Source organism: Mesoplodon densirostris, chromosome 7, assembly GCF_025265405.1.
Source record: "Mesoplodon densirostris isolate mMesDen1 chromosome 7, mMesDen1 primary haplotype, whole genome shotgun sequence".
NCBI lineage: Eukaryota > Metazoa > Chordata > Mammalia > Artiodactyla > Ziphiidae > Mesoplodon > Mesoplodon densirostris.
The window spans coordinates 28,454,697-28,477,253 of NC_082667.1; the positions used below are offsets into that span (position 1 = coordinate 28,454,697).

The following is a 22,557-nucleotide window of genomic DNA, read 5'->3' on the forward strand; positions in this document are numbered from 1 at the left end:
TAATTTCACCTGAAGTACGCCAAATAGTTTTGTGGGGCTATTTTATATTCCTTTCTTTCACCAGACCTCTTGTAGTAAATCCTGTTACTGTACAGCCTCCCAACTTTTGGTAACACACTGCGGTGTCATTTTCCTATTATTGCCTCTTGACAGCATTGCCTCCTGAGGCATTTTGAAGCTTAGGTGTTTGGCCTTCCACTCACGCACAGAAGAGCTTCCTGGGTGGTCTGTCCGGCCGATATGGAGAGTTTGGGAACCTGCTGGTCCCCGACAGCTAGCTCTTAACCAGACTTATAGCATTAAAGGCCGATAATGGCACTGCACTAGGCCTTATACAAGTCCTTAAATAGGTGTCATAAATGATGCCAGGCAAACTGGTCAAAGAACCACATCCTATTCAAGTCATCTTCCCCCCACGTGGTTTATGTTTTTGTCACTGCCTCTATAAAATCTTCACAGTAAATACAGTTCTTTTGATAGTTTGTAAACATTTTTGTGCCTTCACAAAAACTACATATGAAGTTATACTTAGGTTGATTTATTTACATCCATAGATGCAGACATCATGGTCCAGAAATATTAGCCTAGCTACAGATTTTATTTCCCAACCCCACTAATGAACAAATTACTCTGGAATGAACAACAGAAACTGACCATTTATAACCAAGTCCATTGTTAATACTCTGTTCTGAGCCGCAGTCATTCACCCTTCGGATAACTTTTGCTCCCTGGAGTCTACTCTCCACCCAGCAGCCCCGATGCTCCTTTTAAGTCAGATCCTGTTACTGCTCTGTTCCAATCCCTCCAAGGATCCCCCATTTTGCTGCCCAGCCCTTAACCCTCTGACTTCACGTTACTTACCCTTCTTCTCTCTCGCTCTGCTCCCATCACACCAGCCTGCTTGTAGTTCCTGGAACATACTGGGCACATACCTGCCTTAGTTTCTTTGCTCTAGCCTCTCCCTCTGCCTCCAGTGCTCTTCTGCCAGCTATCTGCTTGGCTAACTCGCTCACCTCCAAGTCTTTACTCAAATCTTTCCTCTCTTGAAAGCCTTTTCTGATCACCTGCTTCATATGGCGACCACCAACCATCCCACTCGTTGATCCTAGGCCCTATATCCCTTCCCTGCTATATTTTTTCCTCTTTACATGGCACTTACCACCTTCTAACTTCCTCCAAGGTGCATTTACCATGATACCAATGTACCTAAGCTTCAAGGCCCCTTTCCTGCTTAGGCCCCTTCCAAAACCCTGGGAGAGGCCCTAGCAATGTGTTCACATGGCCACATGTTTCTGTAAAATTTGCAAATATAATATATTTTAACTACAATTGACTGAGAGCATTGTCTGTTTGCACTCCAACTTCCTCTCTGTCAAGTTTTCCCTTGCACCAGCTGGAGCTGAAGTGGTTGCAGGCATTTCTGAGGTCTGGCTAAGGGGAGGTTGAGTTGAGGATACATTTAGTTTGAGCATAGTGGGATGTAATTTCTGGTTTGCAGTCATTTCCCTGTATCGTAGTTCAGTTAGGGCTAAGCCACCCTGGTATGGGAAGAGCTTCTAGGAAGATGGCTACTACCTGCTGGCCATAGAGTGTATTGCTTTTTGACTGTGGACCAGAGTGCCTGTCACCAAAAGTATATGGGTGGTGGAGGAAGAACAGTGTGTGAAATTAACAAAGTCAAGTAACTTGTAGAAAATCCTTCCACATTTTACAGCTCATATTTTAAACTATCAAGCTTTTCCCAAAGTTGACATCAGTCCTAAAAATTTTTATGAAATGACCAACCAAGTTGTGTAGTTGAGAGAAATTTTTCTAATCAATAATAGAAATTTTTTGATTAACCATGCAAGAGGGAAGATGGAATTATATTCCTAGTCTCCTTATAGAAAATGTTACAAGATTACCAAATGAAGAGGTGATTGAAGACAATTCAGCCAAAAAAATGTGCATTGGATAGTAAATTAATGAAAATATTTTGTGACTTTTTCTGGATTTTGTCAAGTTTTTTGCTATGTGTGAGTTTTTTTTTTTTTTTTTTTTTTTTTTTTTTTTTTTCTTTTTGCGGTATGCGGGCCTCTCACTGTTGTGGCCTCTCCCGTTGCGGAGCACAGGCTCCGGATGCGCAGGCCCAGCGGCCATGGCTCACGGGCCCAGCTGCTCCGCGGCATATGGGATCCTCCCAGACCGGGGCACGAACCCGTATCCCCTGCATCGGCAGGCGGACTCTTAACCACTGCGCCACCAGGGAGGCCCTGTGTGAGCTTTTTAATATGTGTAAATTGTTGTAATTTCTCATTTTAAGTATATATTTTGTATCTAGTTTTCCATTTGTACTTTTGCATTTTTTTTTGTTAAAGAAGGCCCACCAAGTTGTATAAACTTCAGACCTCACAGACCTGGATGTATCCTGACCTTGCTATATGATTTACTTACTTGTTCTGTCAGGAATCTTAGTTCACTGGTGTATCTTAAGCACTTGAGCAGTGGATGGCACATAGTAGGCACTCAATAAATATTTGTTGAATGAAGAATTGATTAACAACATTACAGTGAAACATTGGTGTTAACCTAATTTAATTCTGCTGAAGAAAAGTCATTGTTGACATGAAGGAAAGTAAAAAGACTGCAGTTCATGGGAAACTCCTCCTAGAAACTCTGTACTTTGTGTAACAAAGGGCATAGAAGTAAATTCTTATGTATAGGTATTTTGTTCAATAGTCATTAGCTACAATGTTTTTTGAAAGGATCTGGATCCCGCCCCCCCCCCCTTTTTTTAAGATTCTATTTCATTACTCCTCAGCTAGGGACTCAAGACTAGCCTTTAGCTGGCTTTTTGTATCACCCTACTTTAAGGGTGAGAATTTAGTTTTAGAACTATAAGGAGGTGACGGCATGCAGATAGCCACTAGGAAGCAGTTGGTTTTTCTTAAGCCAAGGATTAGGCAGCAGGAAAATAAAGGTAGACTATTTTATATTTTCCTATATAAACTCTGTTTAGAGAGCTATCTTTGTTTAGACATTGGACAATAGAAATAAAAATACTTCTCATGCAAAGGAAGAAAAAAATAGAATACTTAGATTAAAAAAAAATGGTCATCGTGGTATAGACCTTAAAAATAGGAGCTGAGCCTTAAGAAAAGCAGAATGTCATAGAATTTCAGCTTGGGGAATTTTTACTTTTGTAGAAATACAGAAAAAAAAAACATTATATGAGTGACTAGTGGAGGGCAGATTTCTTTCACTTAAACACCTGAACTTTTACTTAAACAATAAAGCACCTCTTTTTTCCTTATGCCCTCATAGGACTTTTAGAGGCCAGAGCCTTTTTTTTTTTTTCTTGAGAACACTCTTTTCTGGACATAGAAGGGAAGGCTTATTAACAGTAGTGAAGAAAGTAGTAAGCTAATGAAGGTCTTAGGTGTTGTCCAGGTCTTATTTGCTTTCTCAGTTTGACAGCACTTACACAGCTATTTTCTAGAACATAATTTGCTGCACTCCAGTTCCACATCTAACAAGTCTTGACAAAGGAACATCAATAAGTTCTCCAAACTGAGCCTTTGTCAACACTAACCTTGCAGAATGCGTGCTGCCTAGAATTGTGAACTTAATTGCTAAATGGCTCTGTTGTTTAAGAGGGCCCTGAAGAGATAGTTGGGACAGTAAGCTTCTCCTCCCACATTATTTCCCATAGGTTTGTAGGCAACAGTTGGATTTACAAAGTTCCTGGCTAAAGTAGAGAGATTTCTTGCTCAGAATTGTATCTTTTCTCAGAAAAGAGGTTTAAAAAATCCCCTTTAGCAAAAGCTACTGTAGAGTGTGGAGCAGCAATGCCCCAAGGCTGACAGCTGTACCATCACCACTAGGCTGTCAGCACGATGAAAAACACAGAGTGGAGAAAACCCCACTATTCTTAAACATTGTTACTCTTTTTTTAAACCTTTTTTTTTTTTTTTTTTTTTAACCTAAATCCTCAGGAAGTGCTGTTGAAGCACATTATTTCCTAAACCAGGTTAGGACTAATTACATAACTCTCAAACTGTCTCAAAAGTAAAACAGATGGTTTTCTTTCCTATATTTAAATAAAATATTCTCCCAAATTATCTTCTCTGGAGATAGCACTAGAAATAAATAAAATGGCTACTCTCATGTGATGGGTCTATCAGAAAGGGAAGAAAAGAACTTTCGAGAAAAAAAAATACAGTAAAAAGCAAAGATTTACATTACTCATCAAGCCTCTATCGGCCTGCATTCTTTCTTGCCTGGTGAATGACACACCCCATGTGGGCCCTCAGCATGGTCAGAGGATGGTGTTCATTCTAGTGGAGGCTTCCTTTGGCACTGGTTTATTTGGATACCTTTGACCAGAGCGTTAGCTAGCATTTTCTTTTGCCAGATGAGCATTGCATAATGCAATGTTCTGAATTTTATCTCTGTTCTCAGCAACTTGTTGCTTATATGCACTTAAAATGGATGGCTTTCATTGTACCTTTATGCAATAAATTTGTCAGGTTAAATTTCCTTTCAGTGAGTCAAAAGATGAGCTGAACACTGATATATTTTAAATATAAATTAAACATTCCTTACATAATTGGTGGTTTTATGTTCTTAAAAAAGAATGAAATGAGCTAGTTAATTGGTTGCTAGCTGACCTTTCCCTGATGCTTGCCCCATGTAAGCATTCGGTGTAGTCGGTGATTCCTCCTTTAATGTCTGTGTTTCCTTCTATTTTAAGATTGTAGGGAATGACAGGTTAAGGACACTGAAACCAAAAGGAGAATCAAGGGACTTCCTTTATACTCTTCTAGTCCTGTTGCTTTTCATTGCCAATTACTTGCATGTGCTCATACCAGCCGTCTTTGCTTTACACAGTTAACCATATGCGTGGGTTTCAGTCCGCACTGTACTGTGCAAAATCAGGACTGCTTGTGTTTATATATGTATTTATATGTATGTATATGTATGCGTGTATTTATTTTTAATTTTGAATGTGCTTATTTTTCAGATATTTGAAAATGGTAAAGACACTGGAGAGATCTCTGTTTGTATCAGTGAAAAAGATCTGGGGCCTAATAGCCCAATTCAAACTTGCTATATGATGGAAAGGGTGAGTTTACTGGCTATTCATTTATGACTATGAGCACCTTCCAAGTTACTTGTAGCTAATTTAGACAATTACATTTTTAAAGCTGTTGAGAAAAGATTAATCATTTGCTGATCTGTAAAGATTTATAGTTTCAAGCTTGACTTCTGGATTCCCGAGGTTCTCAGCTTTAGTATAGTATTAACTCCTGACCTCTCACTTAATAACATCTTAATCTTCATTATGCTTTTATTTGAAAATCTGTCTACACTGGACTCTGGAACTGCCCTCTTGTTTACACATTGAAAAGAAGTGACATGATATCCAGTGGAGGGTGTGTTCTGCATCCAGGGTATTTCCAAGCCCTAGACCCTGAGCGAGTAACACACAGCCTTGGTCTTCTCCTGTGCTCATTGTGAGCAAGTCCAGATGGTTTATCTTAGGCATTCTTACCTTTTCCTATTTTCCAGACAATTGGGATGTTTCTCAAGCAGAACCAACATGTTCAGGGTCTTTATTTTGGGTCTTTGTCTTGCATGAAAGGACACTGAATACCCTGTTGTTTACAAATTGGGGTTATTCGCCTGAGCGCACACCAGTGTTTTGGGCTCTGTTGCTTGACCTTTGTTCAGAAACTTGCTCCATTTTTTCCCCCTTCAGTTCAGTACCCTCAGACTTACCTCTCCCTGGTGGTGTCCATTACCTGGACTTCACAGTCAGTCACAAAAGCTGATCATCCGATCATTAGCTGAGCTCAGAAGAGATGGGAAGTGCTACCTTGATTTATTAGACAGAGAATGATAAAGAGCCTTGGCTGGTTTTCTTTTACCATCACATCCCTGGCTATACAAATCACCATGATACAAAAGCCTTCCTAGAATTCTCTACCTGTAAATTCCTCTTTTTCACAATAGAATATTGTCCTTTTTGGTTCATATAAAAAATTGAAGATGGAATTTATGTTAGATTACACAGGAAGATATTATTCTGTAGAAAGCTTTTGTTGGCTAATGGCACACTGAAATTGATCTGTGGTTTGCATCTATATGCAAGAAAATCCGGGGGAAAACCTTTAACTCGGGGCATTATAAAGCTCTTTGGGAGAGCCCTTGTGACACCCAAGGACGACTGTTCCCTTAGTGCACACTTGTCTCAGTCACTAGCCTAAGATGTTTCACACTCTTCTCAGGTCCCTGAACAAATTCTTATCCTATAAAGGCCTGGTGATAACAACTTTAAAGATAAATGGGTGAAGATTATCACTATTTTTGGTCACTGTAGCCCAGCCCTCACCAATGACCTAGAGATGAAAGACACTGAGGCCTTACCTTCTGTAGGCTGTCGAATGCTCATCTTTGAACACCTAAAATGCAGTGTGTTGCCAAGTTGAGAAAATAGAGATTGCAATGCAACTCCTGTGAAAGTGAATTTGGTTAAGTGGTCAGGTGTTCACATCCCTTCTCTACCACACACTCCTGTTCTTTGTGTACTTATTTCTCTCCTGGATCAGGCCTTAAATTTTTTATATCTTCCCCCTTTACAAAAAAGGAGATGCCTATAAAGCAAAATCACCGTGATTTAAAAAATGATCAACATTACTTGTTTTCTGAAATAATAGCAAAGCCACAAAAAATAAGCTCAAGGGCTGAGACCACACAGAAATAAATGTAGGGCTTTATAAATACAGTCCATGGATTTCAAAACTTTTTGTGGTTCCAGTGAAAAAACAAAACAGATTTTTACTATTCTAACACTTTGCCTATTATATTCCTAAAGAGAATAGTAATCATTATTTTTAACTCAAAGGACTTGGCTATGCTGGATGAAAAGTATTAACTTTAATGGAAGGAAAGATGTATCATCATTTTCAGCCCTTCTGATTCTCAAGGCTAAAATATCTGGTCAGTGCAGAGCTGATTAAAACAACATAAAGCTGATGAAGTTGGAGATAAGATTATTTATCCCTAATTAGGGCAAAGCCTAAGCCTTAGGCCTTCTGTAGATATAGTTGCTGGTCATAGAAAATATTTTACTCGGTAAAGAGTTTATAGCCAATAGGTGAGGAAACTGGAGATATATGACAGGCTTGCGCCTTTCCTTTTCTCTGGGCCTCGGCATTTAGCACGTCTCAATATACCTTCAATGGTAATTACTAGAAGGAGCAAAAAAGGCACCCTGAACAGCAGCTAGGCAAGAAAAGGCTACAACTATATCTGCATCCCTGCCGAGATTACAGAGTAACAAGAAATTGAGAGACACAAGAACTGACAAGGCAGAGAAGAAAAGGAAGCCTGTGACAGAAGGCTGGGGGGAAAACAGAGTGATGGATAGTTGGGGCACAGAGTGGGAAAGAGCAGAGGCCTAAACACTCAAACAAAGGTGACAGATAATGATGAAAAATATCTTTTAAAAGTCCATGTGCAACACAGTTCAGCCGGATTTACTTTCATTTGAAATATGCCTTCAGTTAGAAATATCTTGATAATTTAGAGATTCTAAGTATAAGATAGAAGCAAACACAGACAATGCTATTATTTAACATATTAAATAATAGCATTTCACCCTTCGATTACATCTTATTTAAAACTTGAAAACATCCATTATTGAAGCCACTCGCAAGCTTCTGCGGAGCTCTTAATTAATACATCCAGGAAGAGTTCTTCTAAGTGAATTGGCGTAAGCCGGAAAGTCATGTTTATTTTTGCAGTCCTGTCAGTGGTGGATTGTTCCACCGTTGGTTACCTGAGGTTAGTCTCGGTGATGGGAGATTGCTGATTGTAAAACTTGAACATACTCTGGAAGGACCCAACAGAATGTGTAGCTCAGACAAGAAAAGCATAACCCTTATCAAAGAGGACCGGTACCGTGTGTAGAAGCTAAATGCTCTTTCTGTAAGACTGTCACATCTGCTTTCCGTCCCCGTGCCAAGGGGTCAGAGCTCAATCACGAGCCTGTGGCACCCCCTGCTGGTTAAAAGCCCATGCTCATTTTGTTACTTTACACCGAGGTAAACATTGCCGTCATTTCACACTTCTTTTAACATTCTGTATGAATTTAATTATCATTTGTTTGGACTTCAACTGTTACAGAGTAGAGACAGTTTATCACAGGTGTTCACATTTTACGTTATTTCTTTTTCTTCTTCATTTCCACACCCCGCCCCACCACCAGTTACTTTTCAAGATTCATCGAAGACTTCAAGGTTCTTCCATCAACCCACCAGGCCTCAATTTTTCTTCAATTCGTCTTTTTGATGAGCACAGTCAAGAAATTAAGAATCCACTTTCGCTGAAGAATGAGCAAAAAATTTGGGTCTCTTATGGTAAAGCATACAGGTAGGAGCAAGGTGTTTATTCTCAATCTTTCTGGGACATGCTAATTTAAAAGGAGAGTTGAGAAGCTAAGTAGCACCCTTTATAAAAAAAATTATTTTGAATTCCAATAAAATTCCAGGGGCATTTTTTTTTTGTGAGGCAGTATTGTTTGTGGGATATGACATCTCTCTCTCTCTCTGTCCCCCACCCCCCTGACTTTCTGTCTTAATGCCTTGTCATAGTTCCTGAAGTCTGCCTGTCAGCACAGCAAGTGGGATTTGTTCATGTCTGAGTAGTCACCTTAATGATAGCAGATGGAAACGCCACGGGGGCCCAAGCCCATCACACTGTCATTGTCACACACTGCCCTGACCTGCTTCCACTCCTCTATTTTTTTGTCCCTTTTTAAAGGAGAAATGGATGGTAATTGAAAAGGATCTTAAGCAAGATTTATGAAGCTGTAGACAACATGATTCCCCACTATCTCTCTATGTTTTCACAAATAAAGTCTTAACCTTTTAAGCTCCAATGACAGGACAGCCAAAGATAAATTGGTAAAGCTTGTAAACCCTATCCTATCAAAGTTATATTCCTCAAAAGCACCTTACATTATCCCACAATAATTACTGGTTATTACTGAGCATTGTGTAAATTTTTGTAGATTGGTAAATTCCTGCATAAAATTATCTGTGTTCCCAAGAAAAGAAAAAGGCTTCAGTCTGCAGGCACTGATGAGCCTGGCTGTTGTGTGGAATATCTTGAAAATTTATGCATATTTTGACAGGACACATCCAGATGAACTCTGAAGCTGCTTATCAGGAAACTTAAACACACTTTTCTGTCTACTTTTAATCTTTTTGTTTTGTTTCGTTTTCAGCTCTTTATCTGTAGAACAGAATAGGGGAAATATTGCTAGTAGAATATAATTGATCATACACTAATTTTAACAAAATAGCATAGACAGAAATGGGAGCTGATTAGATTTACTGTATATTCTAATAGTCAAAATTTCAAAGAAAACAAATCTACTCAGAAATCCATGAAGGTTTTGGAAGACATTGGTAGGATTTGTTGTGGGTAGCATATTACAAAATCTTTCATCTGTCCCATTAGAGTAAAATTAAAATGCTTACTAGTATCTTATGCTGTGTAATTTATAAAACTAAAAAATATCTGTAAGGAATGGTGCTTCTTCTATAGGCAGATTTCAAAATATAATTTAATTACATTGTGAGAATTATTTTTACAATGATAAAAATAGCGATGAATTTTAAAGCGGCAAGAATTCTTGTATAATTTAGCAAGCTCTTCCAATTACAAGGAAAGGCTTTACTAAAATGTGTCTAATAATTTCTTCTTAAATATCATTGTTAAAGTGAAAGCAATGACTGACTAATTATAATGTTTTTAATGATGTTTGCTACAATACAGTATTTTAATATGATCAAACACTTGCTCTTGGTTAATTGGATCACATTTGTGAAGTAACAAAAATTACTAAGTATCTGGAATATTCTAAAATCAACTGAGGATTGTAGTTGGCAGAATTTATAAGTGTGTATATTTGTATATCATAGCTATTTTAATAGCATAATGTATTATTTTTTTCTGGTTTTGAATCCAATATGAGGCATTAGGGAACCATTATAGCATTTTGCTACTATTGAAACTTCTAAATTAATGTCAAAAAAGTTATTTCCATCTAGTTAAAATATATTGAGAAAATGAGAAAATTGAGAAAATGTGCAATACATACTAAGTAAATGATATTCATTTTCAGGGAGTAATTCTAACGTGTCTAATATATGTTGATATGGGGGGTAAGGTTACTTGTTTGCAAAAGATGATTTTGCCAATATCTGCTTCTATTTTGAGTCCTTTAATTGTTTTTCTCCCAATTTTTATTTTGGAAAAATATCCAATCTACAGAAAACTTGATACAATGAAGATTTATATATCCTTCACCTAGGTTCAGCAATTTAAGGATTTTGCCATATTTGTTTTACCTCTCTTATGTCTCCTTTCTCTCTCTTTTGAACTGTTTGGGATTCATTCCACACAATCATAATGTTTTACTCCTAAATGCTACAGGTCACATAACTGAAGAACAGGATGTTCTCTCTATCACCACAGTATAATATCTAACACAGTCAACAATAATATAATATTGTCTAATATGTAATCTATGTTCATACTACCCAAAATCTGCTTTAGAGCTTTTTTTGTAATCCAGTATCCAAATAAGCTTCATCTGTTGCATTTAGTTATTTTCTTTATTTCTCTGTAATGTAGACTATTCCACCATCTTTTGTTTTATTCTTCATGACATTGGTTTTCTTTTTGAAGAGTTCAGGCATTTTTCTTGTAGAATGTCCCACATTCTAGACTTGTGTGAGTGTTTTCTCATGATTAGATTCAGTTTAAATATTGTTGGCAATACTACACAGGTGATGTGATTGAGTCCTATGTTTCTAAAGTTGAAGAGCAAGTGTTTGTCACCAATTTCAAAAACAAAATGGCTCATAATTGACATAGTGGCCATTCTTTTTATTTAAGATCTGTTTTCCATTTGATTTTAATTCTCATATAATTAAATTAACTTAAAACAATGTACCTAACAGTATGCAATATGACAAATCAAATCAGCATAGTAGTGAGTTCACAAAAAAATAGTTGTTTGTAGCCAAATATGAAGGATTAATTTGATTATAAGCTCCAAAGATCATCATGGGTGTATTGCATTGTAGTTATACATGAAAAATGAACATTATAGGAATGACAGTTAGTTGTTTTTCTCAACTAAATACTTTGCTTTTATTATTGAGATTATTTTTAAAAATTACATGTATTGCAACTATCCTTCACATATTTTAAATCAAACAAATAAACTAAAATGTGCATGTCAGGTATAAGTATAGGATACCAACAATAGTGCTGTATAATAGGAAATTCACTTATTTCTGGATTTTATTAGACATGGATATGGTATGTTTTATTGTTTATCTGTACTCAAATTTCAGTGTTTGTATAATTTTGCAGATAGATTTGATGTTTTTTCCATTTTTCAGATCTCCACTGAACGCTGTTTTGGGTTTGACCTTTGACCAGGTGACTGCATTTGCCAGAGGTGGCATTACAGTTGCATATAAAACCTTCTTGGATCCTAATGCTGTTCTGCTACTGGGATGTGACAAGTAAATTAACAAGTGTTTGGTTAAAACAATCTGAATCACCTAATTCAGTTTTCCCAGAGTGAGATTTAAACACTAAAAGATGTTCTTTAAATCATCTTAAATAAGCAATTATTTAGTTTATTGATTTATTTCATGATATAATGAGCTAGTGCTTAAAAGACTTATTAATTTTCCTTGAGTTTTAAGAAACATATGGGGCAATGAACATAGTATACTTTCTGCTTTGCAAAGGTAACGATTTTATTTGAAATGTAAAAATTGTTTTTAGTGGATGTTTCTAAATTAATAGTTTTGAATGGAATAATTAAAATATTAAATAATATGTTTTCTCATATGAGTGTTCATGTTTAAGCATCTCATTTGATGATGATAAATTGAAAACAAAAGCAATATGCTGGAAGCTTGGTGGCATAGTGAGAAGAAGAGCAGGAGTTAGAAGATCTGGACACTGGGACTTCCCTGGTGGTCCAGTGGTTAAGACTCTGTGCTCCCAATGCATGGGGGCCGGGTTCGATCCCTGGTCAGGGAGCTAGATCCCGCGTGCCGCAACTAAAGATCCCTCATACTGCAGCTAAGACTCTGTGCAGCCAAAATAAATAAATAAATATTTTTTTAAAGAAATAAGATCTGGGCACTAACCCCATATCTGCTCATGATTGTCTGTGAGCACATGGGTGTCAGTTTCCTATGGGTTAATAATAAAACCCAGCAGTTATTGAGTGTTGACCATAGGCCAGGCACAGCTCTAAATGAATTGGGTAAGAACCTATTTCATCCTCAAAACAATTATTTTAATCCCATCATTGCTTATTAGCTTGTTATTACTCCATTTTAAGGAGGCAGAAACTCTGCCATGGAAGGGCAAGGTCATTTGCCCAGTCACACAACTTGTATATGACAGAGCTAGGATTCGAACCCAGGTTGTCTTTCTTAAGAACTGAGGGATTACCCCTATCCAGCACTGTCTAATAGAACTTTCTCTGATGATGGAAACAAACCTTATGACATTGAGCACTTGAAATGTGACTAGTGTGACTGAGGGATTGAATTTAAAATTTTGTTTAATTAAATTAATTTTAATTTAAGTTGGAATGTGTGGCTCGTGGCTACCATATTGGACATTGCAGCATGATACTGATACCATGTTGGATTAGGTGATGTATCTATAAGGTCCCATCTAGCTTTAATATTTTGTAATTTTATGAATTACAACGGTCCTTAATATACAGGTAAAAAGGCTGAAATGGAGGGCAGATCCAGAGAATGAAAAGCAGTCTGACGAGGTCACTCAGTCTAGCTAGTGTCAACCTATTGCTAAATATGTCTAGAAAGACGGACTCTTTGGTCTTCTCCATCCCCCAATGATTGCCTGCACTTTCCAGACAAGATTATAATATTTTGTCTTTTTCTCTTTATAGATAGAAAATAACTCAGCACTCTTTTTAATAAGCATTTTCACTTATGAGAAGATTTATTTCACATGCAATAATCTTTCTCTAAGCTATTAAACTTGCCTTTCGCTTCAGTCTTTAGTTAGGAGTTTAATTTTTAATTTATGTACTGCTTCTTAATTTTACTTCCTTAGTTGCAATGAATACTGTTTTAATGAATGGATTTAAATTAGATCTAATTCCCTAAGTATAACAGTGTGAAACTTCCCTTATTGAACACAAACTAATTTGAAGATAATTCACCTAATTTTTGGATTCCATTTGAATTTTCTTTGTATACTCTCGAGCGGATCATTGGAAATCTTAGTCATCATACTCTTATTTATATTTCTCAGACTACTGAAAAAAAAAAACACTATCACCATTCCCAGAACTGTTTTCTGTTGAATAGCATGCTATATGGTATATCTTAACATATCACTGTTGATCTAGGTGATTTTCTTTAGGATAAGAATTGGCTCACTTTTAAAATAAGTGATTTGGCTGAGCTAAGAATGGGACCAACCCTTCCAGTCTGTGGTTTGTCCATGTACCTTCTAGAATGTGCTGCCTCTTAAAAGACTCTTAAAAATACCAAACTAATGTTCTTAACACAACCGTTATAAAAGCATCCTTTATTATTTATAGACCAGTGTATTTAGACTATAATTTTAACAATGATGATGGTCTCCACCGTGAGTGATTCTGTAAGATTAAAAATTATTTTTTGTGTCTTTGTTCTATTAATAATCAATTAGGCATAGAATCCCCCTCCCCCAGTATTAAAAATAATTGTAAGGAAAAAATTTAAAGCCTTCCCTTTCCCAATGATAAATACAAAGGTACTTTACAAACTTCCATTTAAAAATACTATGGACTATACACTGGTTTTTCACTAAAAGAGTATAAGATGCATAAATTATTATGCTAAAGAGTACTAAAATTAAACTCATTTTATTCTAACAAGAACAATTAAATATTTTATTTCCTTAGTTGGGAAGTTTGTGAGGGATTTCCAATTAATTTCAATGACACCAGTCAACAGATACCTGATCAATTTGAAAAGGTGGACTTGGAGAACCATTTCCTACAGAACAAGGTCAGAATTATTTGTTGTTCTGAATAAGGGTATTTTATGTATTGGACACTCAGTCAATACATGGTGACTGAGTAGATATTTGTAAAAGTTTTTGAACACTGTAAATTATTTTACTAATGTTGGGGGCAAGTATTATACATTACTTCCTGTTAATTAATTAAGCACTTTAAAACTGGACCAGTATTGGGAAGGGTTAGGGATAGACTGGGAGTTTGGGATTGACATGTACACACTGCAATATTTAAAATAGATAACCAACAAGGACCTACTGTATAGCACAGGGAACTCTGCTCAGTATTCTGTAATAACCTAAATGGGAAAAGAATTTGAAAAAGAATAGGGGGAAAAAAAAAGCTGAACCAATATATAGTGTTTCTACTTGAAAAAATTCTACCTGAATCACGTCATTTAAGTACTATCGTTTAGCATATTTTCCTTATATCAACTATATTAATAAGTTGCATTTGTTTAAGAGATTCTTTAAGATGGCTGTTATATCTTTATACTTTAGGATCTGACCTATTTGCTCTGTGGGCCAATGTCTCTAAGTAACATGAGTTCTTCAGAAAACCCAACTCATAACAACTCAATCTAGAAGGTCTCTTTATTAATTTATATTTAGAAACTTATCCTGCCAGTAAGGAATTTTCTTCTTGCACTGAGCTGTGAAAAGCATTTTAAACCTGTCTCCAAAAAAAGGAATAATTCTTTTGTTTTTCTCAGCTGCATAAGTTTTAGTTTTTGAATTCATGAAACCAAAACCAAAAGGCACCCACAGAGGTAGAGATGCCCAAAGAAAGGAGGGCTTTCTGTTAACTAGTTTGGGCCCTTTCTTTGTAAGACACAATGCAAAAGACACATTGTCCCAACCTGCTCTTTTTAAATTTCTCCATGTTGCCCATTCAGTCTTTTATGTCAAAATTTACACTGAAAATATTAGTGGTTTCAAGGTGCACATGAATCTAAATAATATAATTATTATAAAAATAGAATAAAACAAACAATGATTTCTAATCCTGTTTTTGAGCATATTTAGAAAATAAATATAAGTTGAATGGTACACTAAGAATAATGCCTTTTATATTTTATATTCATCTGACATTAAGTTTTATTTGCCATAGTTCCAATCCTGTTGGCATTCCTTTTTAGTTTTTTGCTGTAACATTATCTTCCTGCTCAAAAACTTGTATGCCTGGCTGTTGCCTATTGAAGTTCCATATCCTCATCTGGCCTTCATTGATCTCCATGATTCTTCTCCAATCTTCCCCCACTCTCAACTTGTCTTTCCAATCCTCTCCGCTTCTTGATCTTTGTTGTAGCCTACGCTACAGACGGAGCTAATAAATTGGGTCCCCTACATGCTTTACACTTTGCTTTACTTGTGCCATGGCATGTGTTGTTCTTTGCTAGGATACAACCCCCGCCATTACCATTCCTTGCTTTTTAAGGCTTTCTTCAACTTCCTCTTCTTCCACGAAGCCCTCTCAGATCCTCCAGAGAGATTTAGCCTCGAATTATTTTGTGTTCTGAGAACTCCTTATTGTCCTTTGAGAATTGTTCTTAGAGTTTGTGTTTTGATATCAGCATTTGCATTTGTGTCTTTCTTCTCTACTAAATTGATAATTCTTTGTACACAGATTTTATGTCTTACTCACTTTTGTATTCACGAGTGCTGGAACAAAGTCTTGAATGTAGGGCAAGTGCACAGTACATGTTGATGAATGATTTTTTAAAGTTAGCTGTAATCTCTTTCAAGGCTCACTATTCTCTAATATGTTCTTTGGGTGTTAGCCAAGCTAGATTGTTCATTTGTTGTCTTCTGAGCACTTCATGATTTCTGTTATTATACCCATGTGGGTCCCTCTGCCTGGAATTCAACCTCTCTTTCTTTGTCACGACCCCCCACCTTCTCTGTCACCCTTGTGCCATATCCTAGCATGGTGTCTGGCATAGAGTAGGCATTCAATAAATGTTTATTGAAATCATGCCCATCATTCTAGCCTTACCTGATTTGTGCCTGCTTCATGAAGTCTTTCTTTACCCCAACCCCATGCCCAAACCAGATATGATGTTTCTGTCTTTGATACCCCCATTGCATCCATTCCATACCATTTATAATGACTTTGAATTTGGTGCTGTTCCTCTTGCAACATTTTTTGCATGATCTGAAGTCAAACAGTGTTCCAAGTTTGGGCATATTTTAGGTCACATTAGAGTAGAATGGAGAGAAAGATAGATTTCACTGAGAATGTTAGTATCATATCATAAAGGGTCTTTTGTGTGTGTGTGTGTGTGTGTGTGTGTGTGTGTGTGTGTGTGTACTTTTCTTTAACATCTTTATTGGAGTATAATTGCCTTACAATGTTGTGTTAGTTTCTGCTGTATAACAAAGTGATTCAGCTATACGTATACATATATCCCCATATCCCCTCCCTCTTGCATCTCCCTTGCACCCTCCTTATCTCACCCCTCTAGGAGGTCACAAAGCACGGAGCTGATCTCCCTGTGCTATGTGGCTGCTTCCCACTAGCTATCTATTTTACATTTGGTAGTGTATATATGTCAATGCCACTCTCTCACTTTGTCCCAGCTTACCCTTCCTTCTCCCCACATCCTCAAGTCCATTCTCTATGTCTGCGTCTTTATTCCTGTCCTGTCCCTAGGTTCTTCAGAACCTTTTCTTTCTTTTTTTTTAGATTCCATATATATGTGTTAGCATACGGTATTTGTTTTTCTCTTTCTGACTTACTTCACTCTGTATGACAGACTCTAGGTCCATCCACCTCACTACAAATAACTCAATTTTGTTTCTTTTTATGGCCAAGTAATATTCCATTGTATATATATGCCACATCTTCGTTATCCATTCATTTGTCGATGGAAACTTAGGTTGCTTCCATGTCCTGGCTATTGTAAATAGAACTGCAGTGAACATTGTGGTATATGACTCTTCTTGAATTATGGTTTTCTCAGGGTATATGCCCAGTAGTGGGATTGCTGGGTCATATGGTAGTTCTATTTTTAGTTTTTAAGGAACCCCCATACTGTTCTCCATAGTGGCTGTATCAATTTACATTCTCACCAACAGTGCAAGAAGGTTCCCTTTTCTCCACACCCTCTCCAGCATTTATTGTTTGTAGATTTTTTGATGATGGCCATTCTGACCGGTGTGAGGTGATACCTCATTGTAGTTTTGATTTGCATTTCTCTAATGATTAGTGATGCTGAGCATCCTTTCATGTGTTTTTTTGGCAATCTGTATGTCTTCTCTGGAGAAATGTCTATTTAGGTCTTCTGCCCATTATTGGATTGGGTTGTTTGTTTTTTTTGATATTGAGAAAACTACAGGCCAATATCACTGAGGAACATAAATGCAAAAATTCTCAACAAAATACTAACAAACAGAATCCAACAGCACATTAAAATGATCATACACCATGATCAAGTGGGGTTTATCCCAGGAATGCAAGAATTCTTCAATATACCCAAATCAATCAACGTGATTCACCATAATAAAAAACTGGAAGATAAAAACCATACGATCATCTCAATAGATGCAGAAAAAGCTTTCGACAAAATTCAACACCCATTTATGATAAAAACCCTCCAGAAAGTAGGCATAGAGGGAGCTTACCTCAACATAATGAAGGCCATATATGACAAACCCACAGCCAACATTGTTCTAAATGGTGAAAAACTGAAACCATTTCCTCTAAGATCAGGAACAAGACAAGGTTGCCCACTCTCACCACTGTTATTCAACATAGTTTTGGAAGTTTTAGTAACAGCAATTAGAGAAGGAAAAGAAAGAAAAGGAATCCACATTGGAAAAGAAGAAGTAAAAGTGTCACTGTTCGCAGATGCCATAATACTATACATAGAGAATCCTAAAGATGCTATCAGAAAACTACTAGAGCTGATCAAAGAACTTGGTAAAGCAGCAGGATACAAAATTAATGCCCAGAAATCTCTTGCATTCTTATACACTAATGATGAAAAATCTGAAAGTGAAATTAAGGAAACACTCCCATTTACCAATGCAGCAAAAAGAATAAAATACCTAGGAATAAGTCTACCTAAGGAGACAAAAGACCTGTATGCAGAAAACTATAAGGCACTGAGGAAAGAAATTAAAGATGACACAAACAGTTGGAGAGATATACCATGTTCTTGGATTGGAAGAATCAACATTGTGAAAATGACTATACTACCCAAAGCAAACTACAGATTCAATGCAATCCCTATCAAACTACCAATGGCATTTTTCACAGAACTAGAACAAAAAAGTTCACAATTTGTATGGAAACACAAAAGACTCTCAATAGCCAAAGCAATCTTGAGAAAGAAAAACTGAGCTGGAGGAATCAGGCTCCCTGACTTCAGACTATAATACAAAGCTACAGTAATCAAGACAGTATGGTACTGGCACAGAAACAGAAATATAGATCAATGGAACAGGATAGAAAGCCCAGAGATAAAACCACACACATAAGATCACCTTATCTTTGATAAAGGAGGCAAGAATATACAATGGAGAAAATACAGCTGCTTCAATAAGTGGTGCTGGGAAAGCTGGACAGCTACATGTAAAAGAATGAAATTAGAACACTTCCTAACACCATACACAAAAATAAATTCAAAATGGATTAAAGATCTAAATGTAAGGCCAGACACTATAAAATTCTTAGAGGAAAACTTAGGAAGAACACTCTGACATAAATTACAGCAAGATCCTTTTTGACCCACCTCCTAGAGAAATGGAAATAAAAACAAAAATAAACAAATGGGGCCTATGAAACTTAAAAGCTTTTGCACAGCAAAGGAAACCTTAAACAAGATGAACAGATAACCCTCAGAATGGGAGAAAATATTTGCAAACAAATCAAGGGACAATGGGTTAATCTCCAAAATATACAAGCAGCTCATGCAGCTCAATATCATAAAGGGTCTTAATTCAACTGGATGTTCTGTAGAAAACAAGGAGCCACTGGAAATATTCAAGCAGAGACAAGATCTTATTTGATCCTGTGCTAGGAAAATATCTCAGGAAGTCCTTATTTTATCCTCCCACCCCTGCCCTGCAGATTAGAAATACCTAGAGGGCAAAGGGCATTCTGATCATTCTTGTCTCTGCTGCAGGATCCAGATACTCAGAGTTAGCTAAATGGAATTAAATTCACTAGTTAATTAACTCATTCAATTGAAAGCTGGTCAAAACCTGTGGGGAAAAATGTATAGTGGAGAGTTGTGAGAGGAAAAGAACAAGAAAGGATTCTCTCTTTGAGTTTAAGCCAAAGTAGAACTTCAAAAGAAAACTATATTTTCTAATGTTGAAAAATGAGAGAATAACAATCCACAGTTATTTTCTCACTATTAATTCGTTCTAATGATTCAGTGAAAGTGAGAAAACACCTCATCTTAAAAGTTTATACACTATTGTATTTTTAGAAGAAATCTTTTTTGAATAAAATTTCAGTCTACTCAGAATAGTGGTATAAGAAAGCAAAGATTTGATAAACTGGATAGTAAAGAGAATCTTTCAAAGAAAAGTGGCCCTCCCTTACCTATGAAACCTTTGAAATCCTTTCAGAAAAATGCCTCAGATTATATACAGAGAGGTGATCAGTACATTGAAAATAGCAATTTAATAATCTGAAAAGGAACACTTTTAAAGAGAGATTCAGGCAGAGGTGATGGATGTCTACAGGGCATTTTATTGTAGAATCTTGATGCTCGTGGCAGTATAGAAGGCACTAAGAGGATTACAGCAGGACTAGAGAGGAGGGAGCAAAAGCTGATATTCTTGACACATACGTTTTAAAATTGGCTTGAGATAGAGATATCAGTGCCCAACCCCTGACTGTTCTTTTAAATCTCGTATTGACAAGTAAAACCTTTCCTACAGAGAAAAATTTGGAACATATAATCCTTATTAGTAATGTGGAAGACAGATATAACCCTGACAATTACAACCTGTTGCTCTTTTATCCATTTCTAAAAAAAGATTTGGAATCTACTACAAGTGGAGAATTTTGGTGAATACATCTTTCGTTCTATTGTTACTTAAATTGGCAACATTTTTACATTGCTCTAGTTTACGGGAAATAAAATTATACGTTTCCCTGAAGTGGATGAGAGACAAACTTCATGGTAGTTAATATAAAAGAAAAAAGATTCATGAGAAGAATAGCTTGAGGAATGATTGGTTATGGGAAAATATAGCAGAAAAATATACTCCAGTGTCTGGCAGGTCATATATTCTGTCAAAATGAAAAGGAAACTGATTTCGATCCTATCCTTTTAGTATGATCAGAAATAAGCAGCACATTAGTGACAACTTTTAGTATGGAAACAGTAAGAAAAACACCAAGTTATGATTTTAGAATTATGGCATGTTTGTTACATGTTTGTTACAAGTTTACTTGTAAATTAACCAGTCATGGATGCTAGCAGAATATATTATTCTGTGTGTCATAGAGGAGGCTAGGAAAAGGCAAACAATTCTTTACTGTCCTATTTCTTTGGAGAGCAAGTCCTCAAGAAATAATATTTCCTACAGGTAATTTGTATTGGAGAAAATAAAAAATTTTAATTTAAATTTGGAACTGATTGCCATTAGAATAGGACACAGAACTTTAAATAAAACTGCAAGTCCCTTCCTTATTTTTAGACCAATAGTTGGAATCTGTTTGAGGACTGCACACCTAGATCCTAGATATTTTCCCTTGTTTGGTTGCATAATTAGGTACTCACTAATATTTTCTGCTTTCCCAACTTTTCCAGTTCTTGGTCTTAGAGGTGCGTGGATTGATCAGCTGTAGATTTAGAGAATGGAAACAATAAGAGTGAATATCAGGGACATGACGAAAGAGATTTTAGAACATTTCTTGTACATTAATTTGTATAGTAAATTATTTAACTTGGTCCTAAAATTACTATCAAAAGGAAAAACCTTATAAAATTTCTGTGTAGTAAACAATCTGTTTAGAATGAAGGTTGTGGTCTATGAGCTCCTTCTTTCAAGAAAAATTTCATTGTCTTGTATTTTGCTCCTCAGTAGATCTGTAGGAAAAGACCTTATTACTTTGAAATTGCACAGGAATATTGAAGTCTACTCCACTTTCATTGGTGATTTGGAGAAAGAAAATTAAACAAGAAGCTTTAACTGGCACAGTACATGTATGCATCATTTTTATCACTGGCATCATCTGTATCTGCACAGTTTATTCAGACAAGCAAAATCATAATGGTCATTTAAAGGAAGCTATGTATATAGGTACTCAAAAGAATAAAAGAAAGCTTCTTGTTTTGATTCTCAACAGGACTTAAAAAGGTTTTCTAATGACATACATTATGGTATATATTTGGAGACCTGTCTCAACATAAAATAAACACTTTTATACACATGCCCGTGAATGCACACATGTACACACACATGTGCACACACACACACACACAGAGACACACATGGCATATTATGTTGCAGGTTGTCCGAGCACTTTTCTTTTCTGACTTCCAATTTTTATCTCCCCCACCTTCCTAAACATTTGATCTAAAACAAAGCTATCAGATTAAATTAAAAAGAAAAAAGAAAGTGACATCATGAAGAGAATTTAATGGCCATTGTCAGTTTTAAGTGTATTAGAACCCCAGACTTGGCAGGATTTTTCTTTTTTAATAACGTGAAATGAAGCTGAGTTAGTGGACCTGGCTCTGTCTGGTCTATGTGGAATCACTTGGGAACCGTCCAGCAAAATATCTCTCAGAGAACAGCATGGTGTTAATACTGGGTGCCAACCCAAGACAGACACAAAGGACCCCTTCGCTCTTCACCAATAAGCCAACTGTTAAAAGATTAAACCATGTTGTGGAGATAACAAGAATTTAGGCACTGGCAGCAGGTGCTGTACAAAGAAGCAGTTGGCAGTACGATTCTTCTGTCTGACATTCCAGTCAAAACAATCTTCTTCCCAGTTTCAGAGGAGAGTTTTGAGTGTGATGGCAACTTGGAGTTAGGAGGTTGACTAAGAGTGCTACTTTAAATGCCATGTCCTGTGGTGGATGGATTAGTGGAATATAGTTTACCATTGTTCAGAAACTGCGGGGGATTCCCCTCCAGAATCAGTCACTACTGGCTAACTGGGGAATACACAATCAAAGAGGTGTAAATCAAATCTGCTTATGTGGTGGGGTTGCTGTATTTTTAAAATTTTATTTTCACATATAGGAGTCATATGACATTTTCTTCTCTAGAGAAGTAACTATCTTCCATTGTAGAATAATTATAGATAATTATAGAGTAATTATCAAATATATTGGTCATACCCTTTTGTTATTGCCTGTTCACACTTGTAAAACATTACCTTTTAAATTATTATTTAACTTTTGTTTTTTAAAAAAATCACTTGCTACTCAACAAATATCTAGTATTAGCAAAGAT

General features: G+C 36.4%; 1 protein-coding gene across 1 annotated transcript in view; it reads left to right on the forward strand.

The window, feature by feature from the left end:
* DCDC1 (doublecortin domain containing 1) overlaps positions 1 to 22,557 on the forward strand; it is a 472,935-nt gene that overhangs the window by 255,432 nt on the left and 194,946 nt on the right. The window contains 4 exon segments of the mRNA XM_060105173.1: positions 5,003 to 5,104; positions 8,252 to 8,415; positions 11,463 to 11,588; positions 14,012 to 14,117. Of these exon segments, the coding sequence (XP_059961156.1) occupies positions 5,003 to 5,104; positions 8,252 to 8,415; positions 11,463 to 11,588; positions 14,012 to 14,117 (498 nt within the window).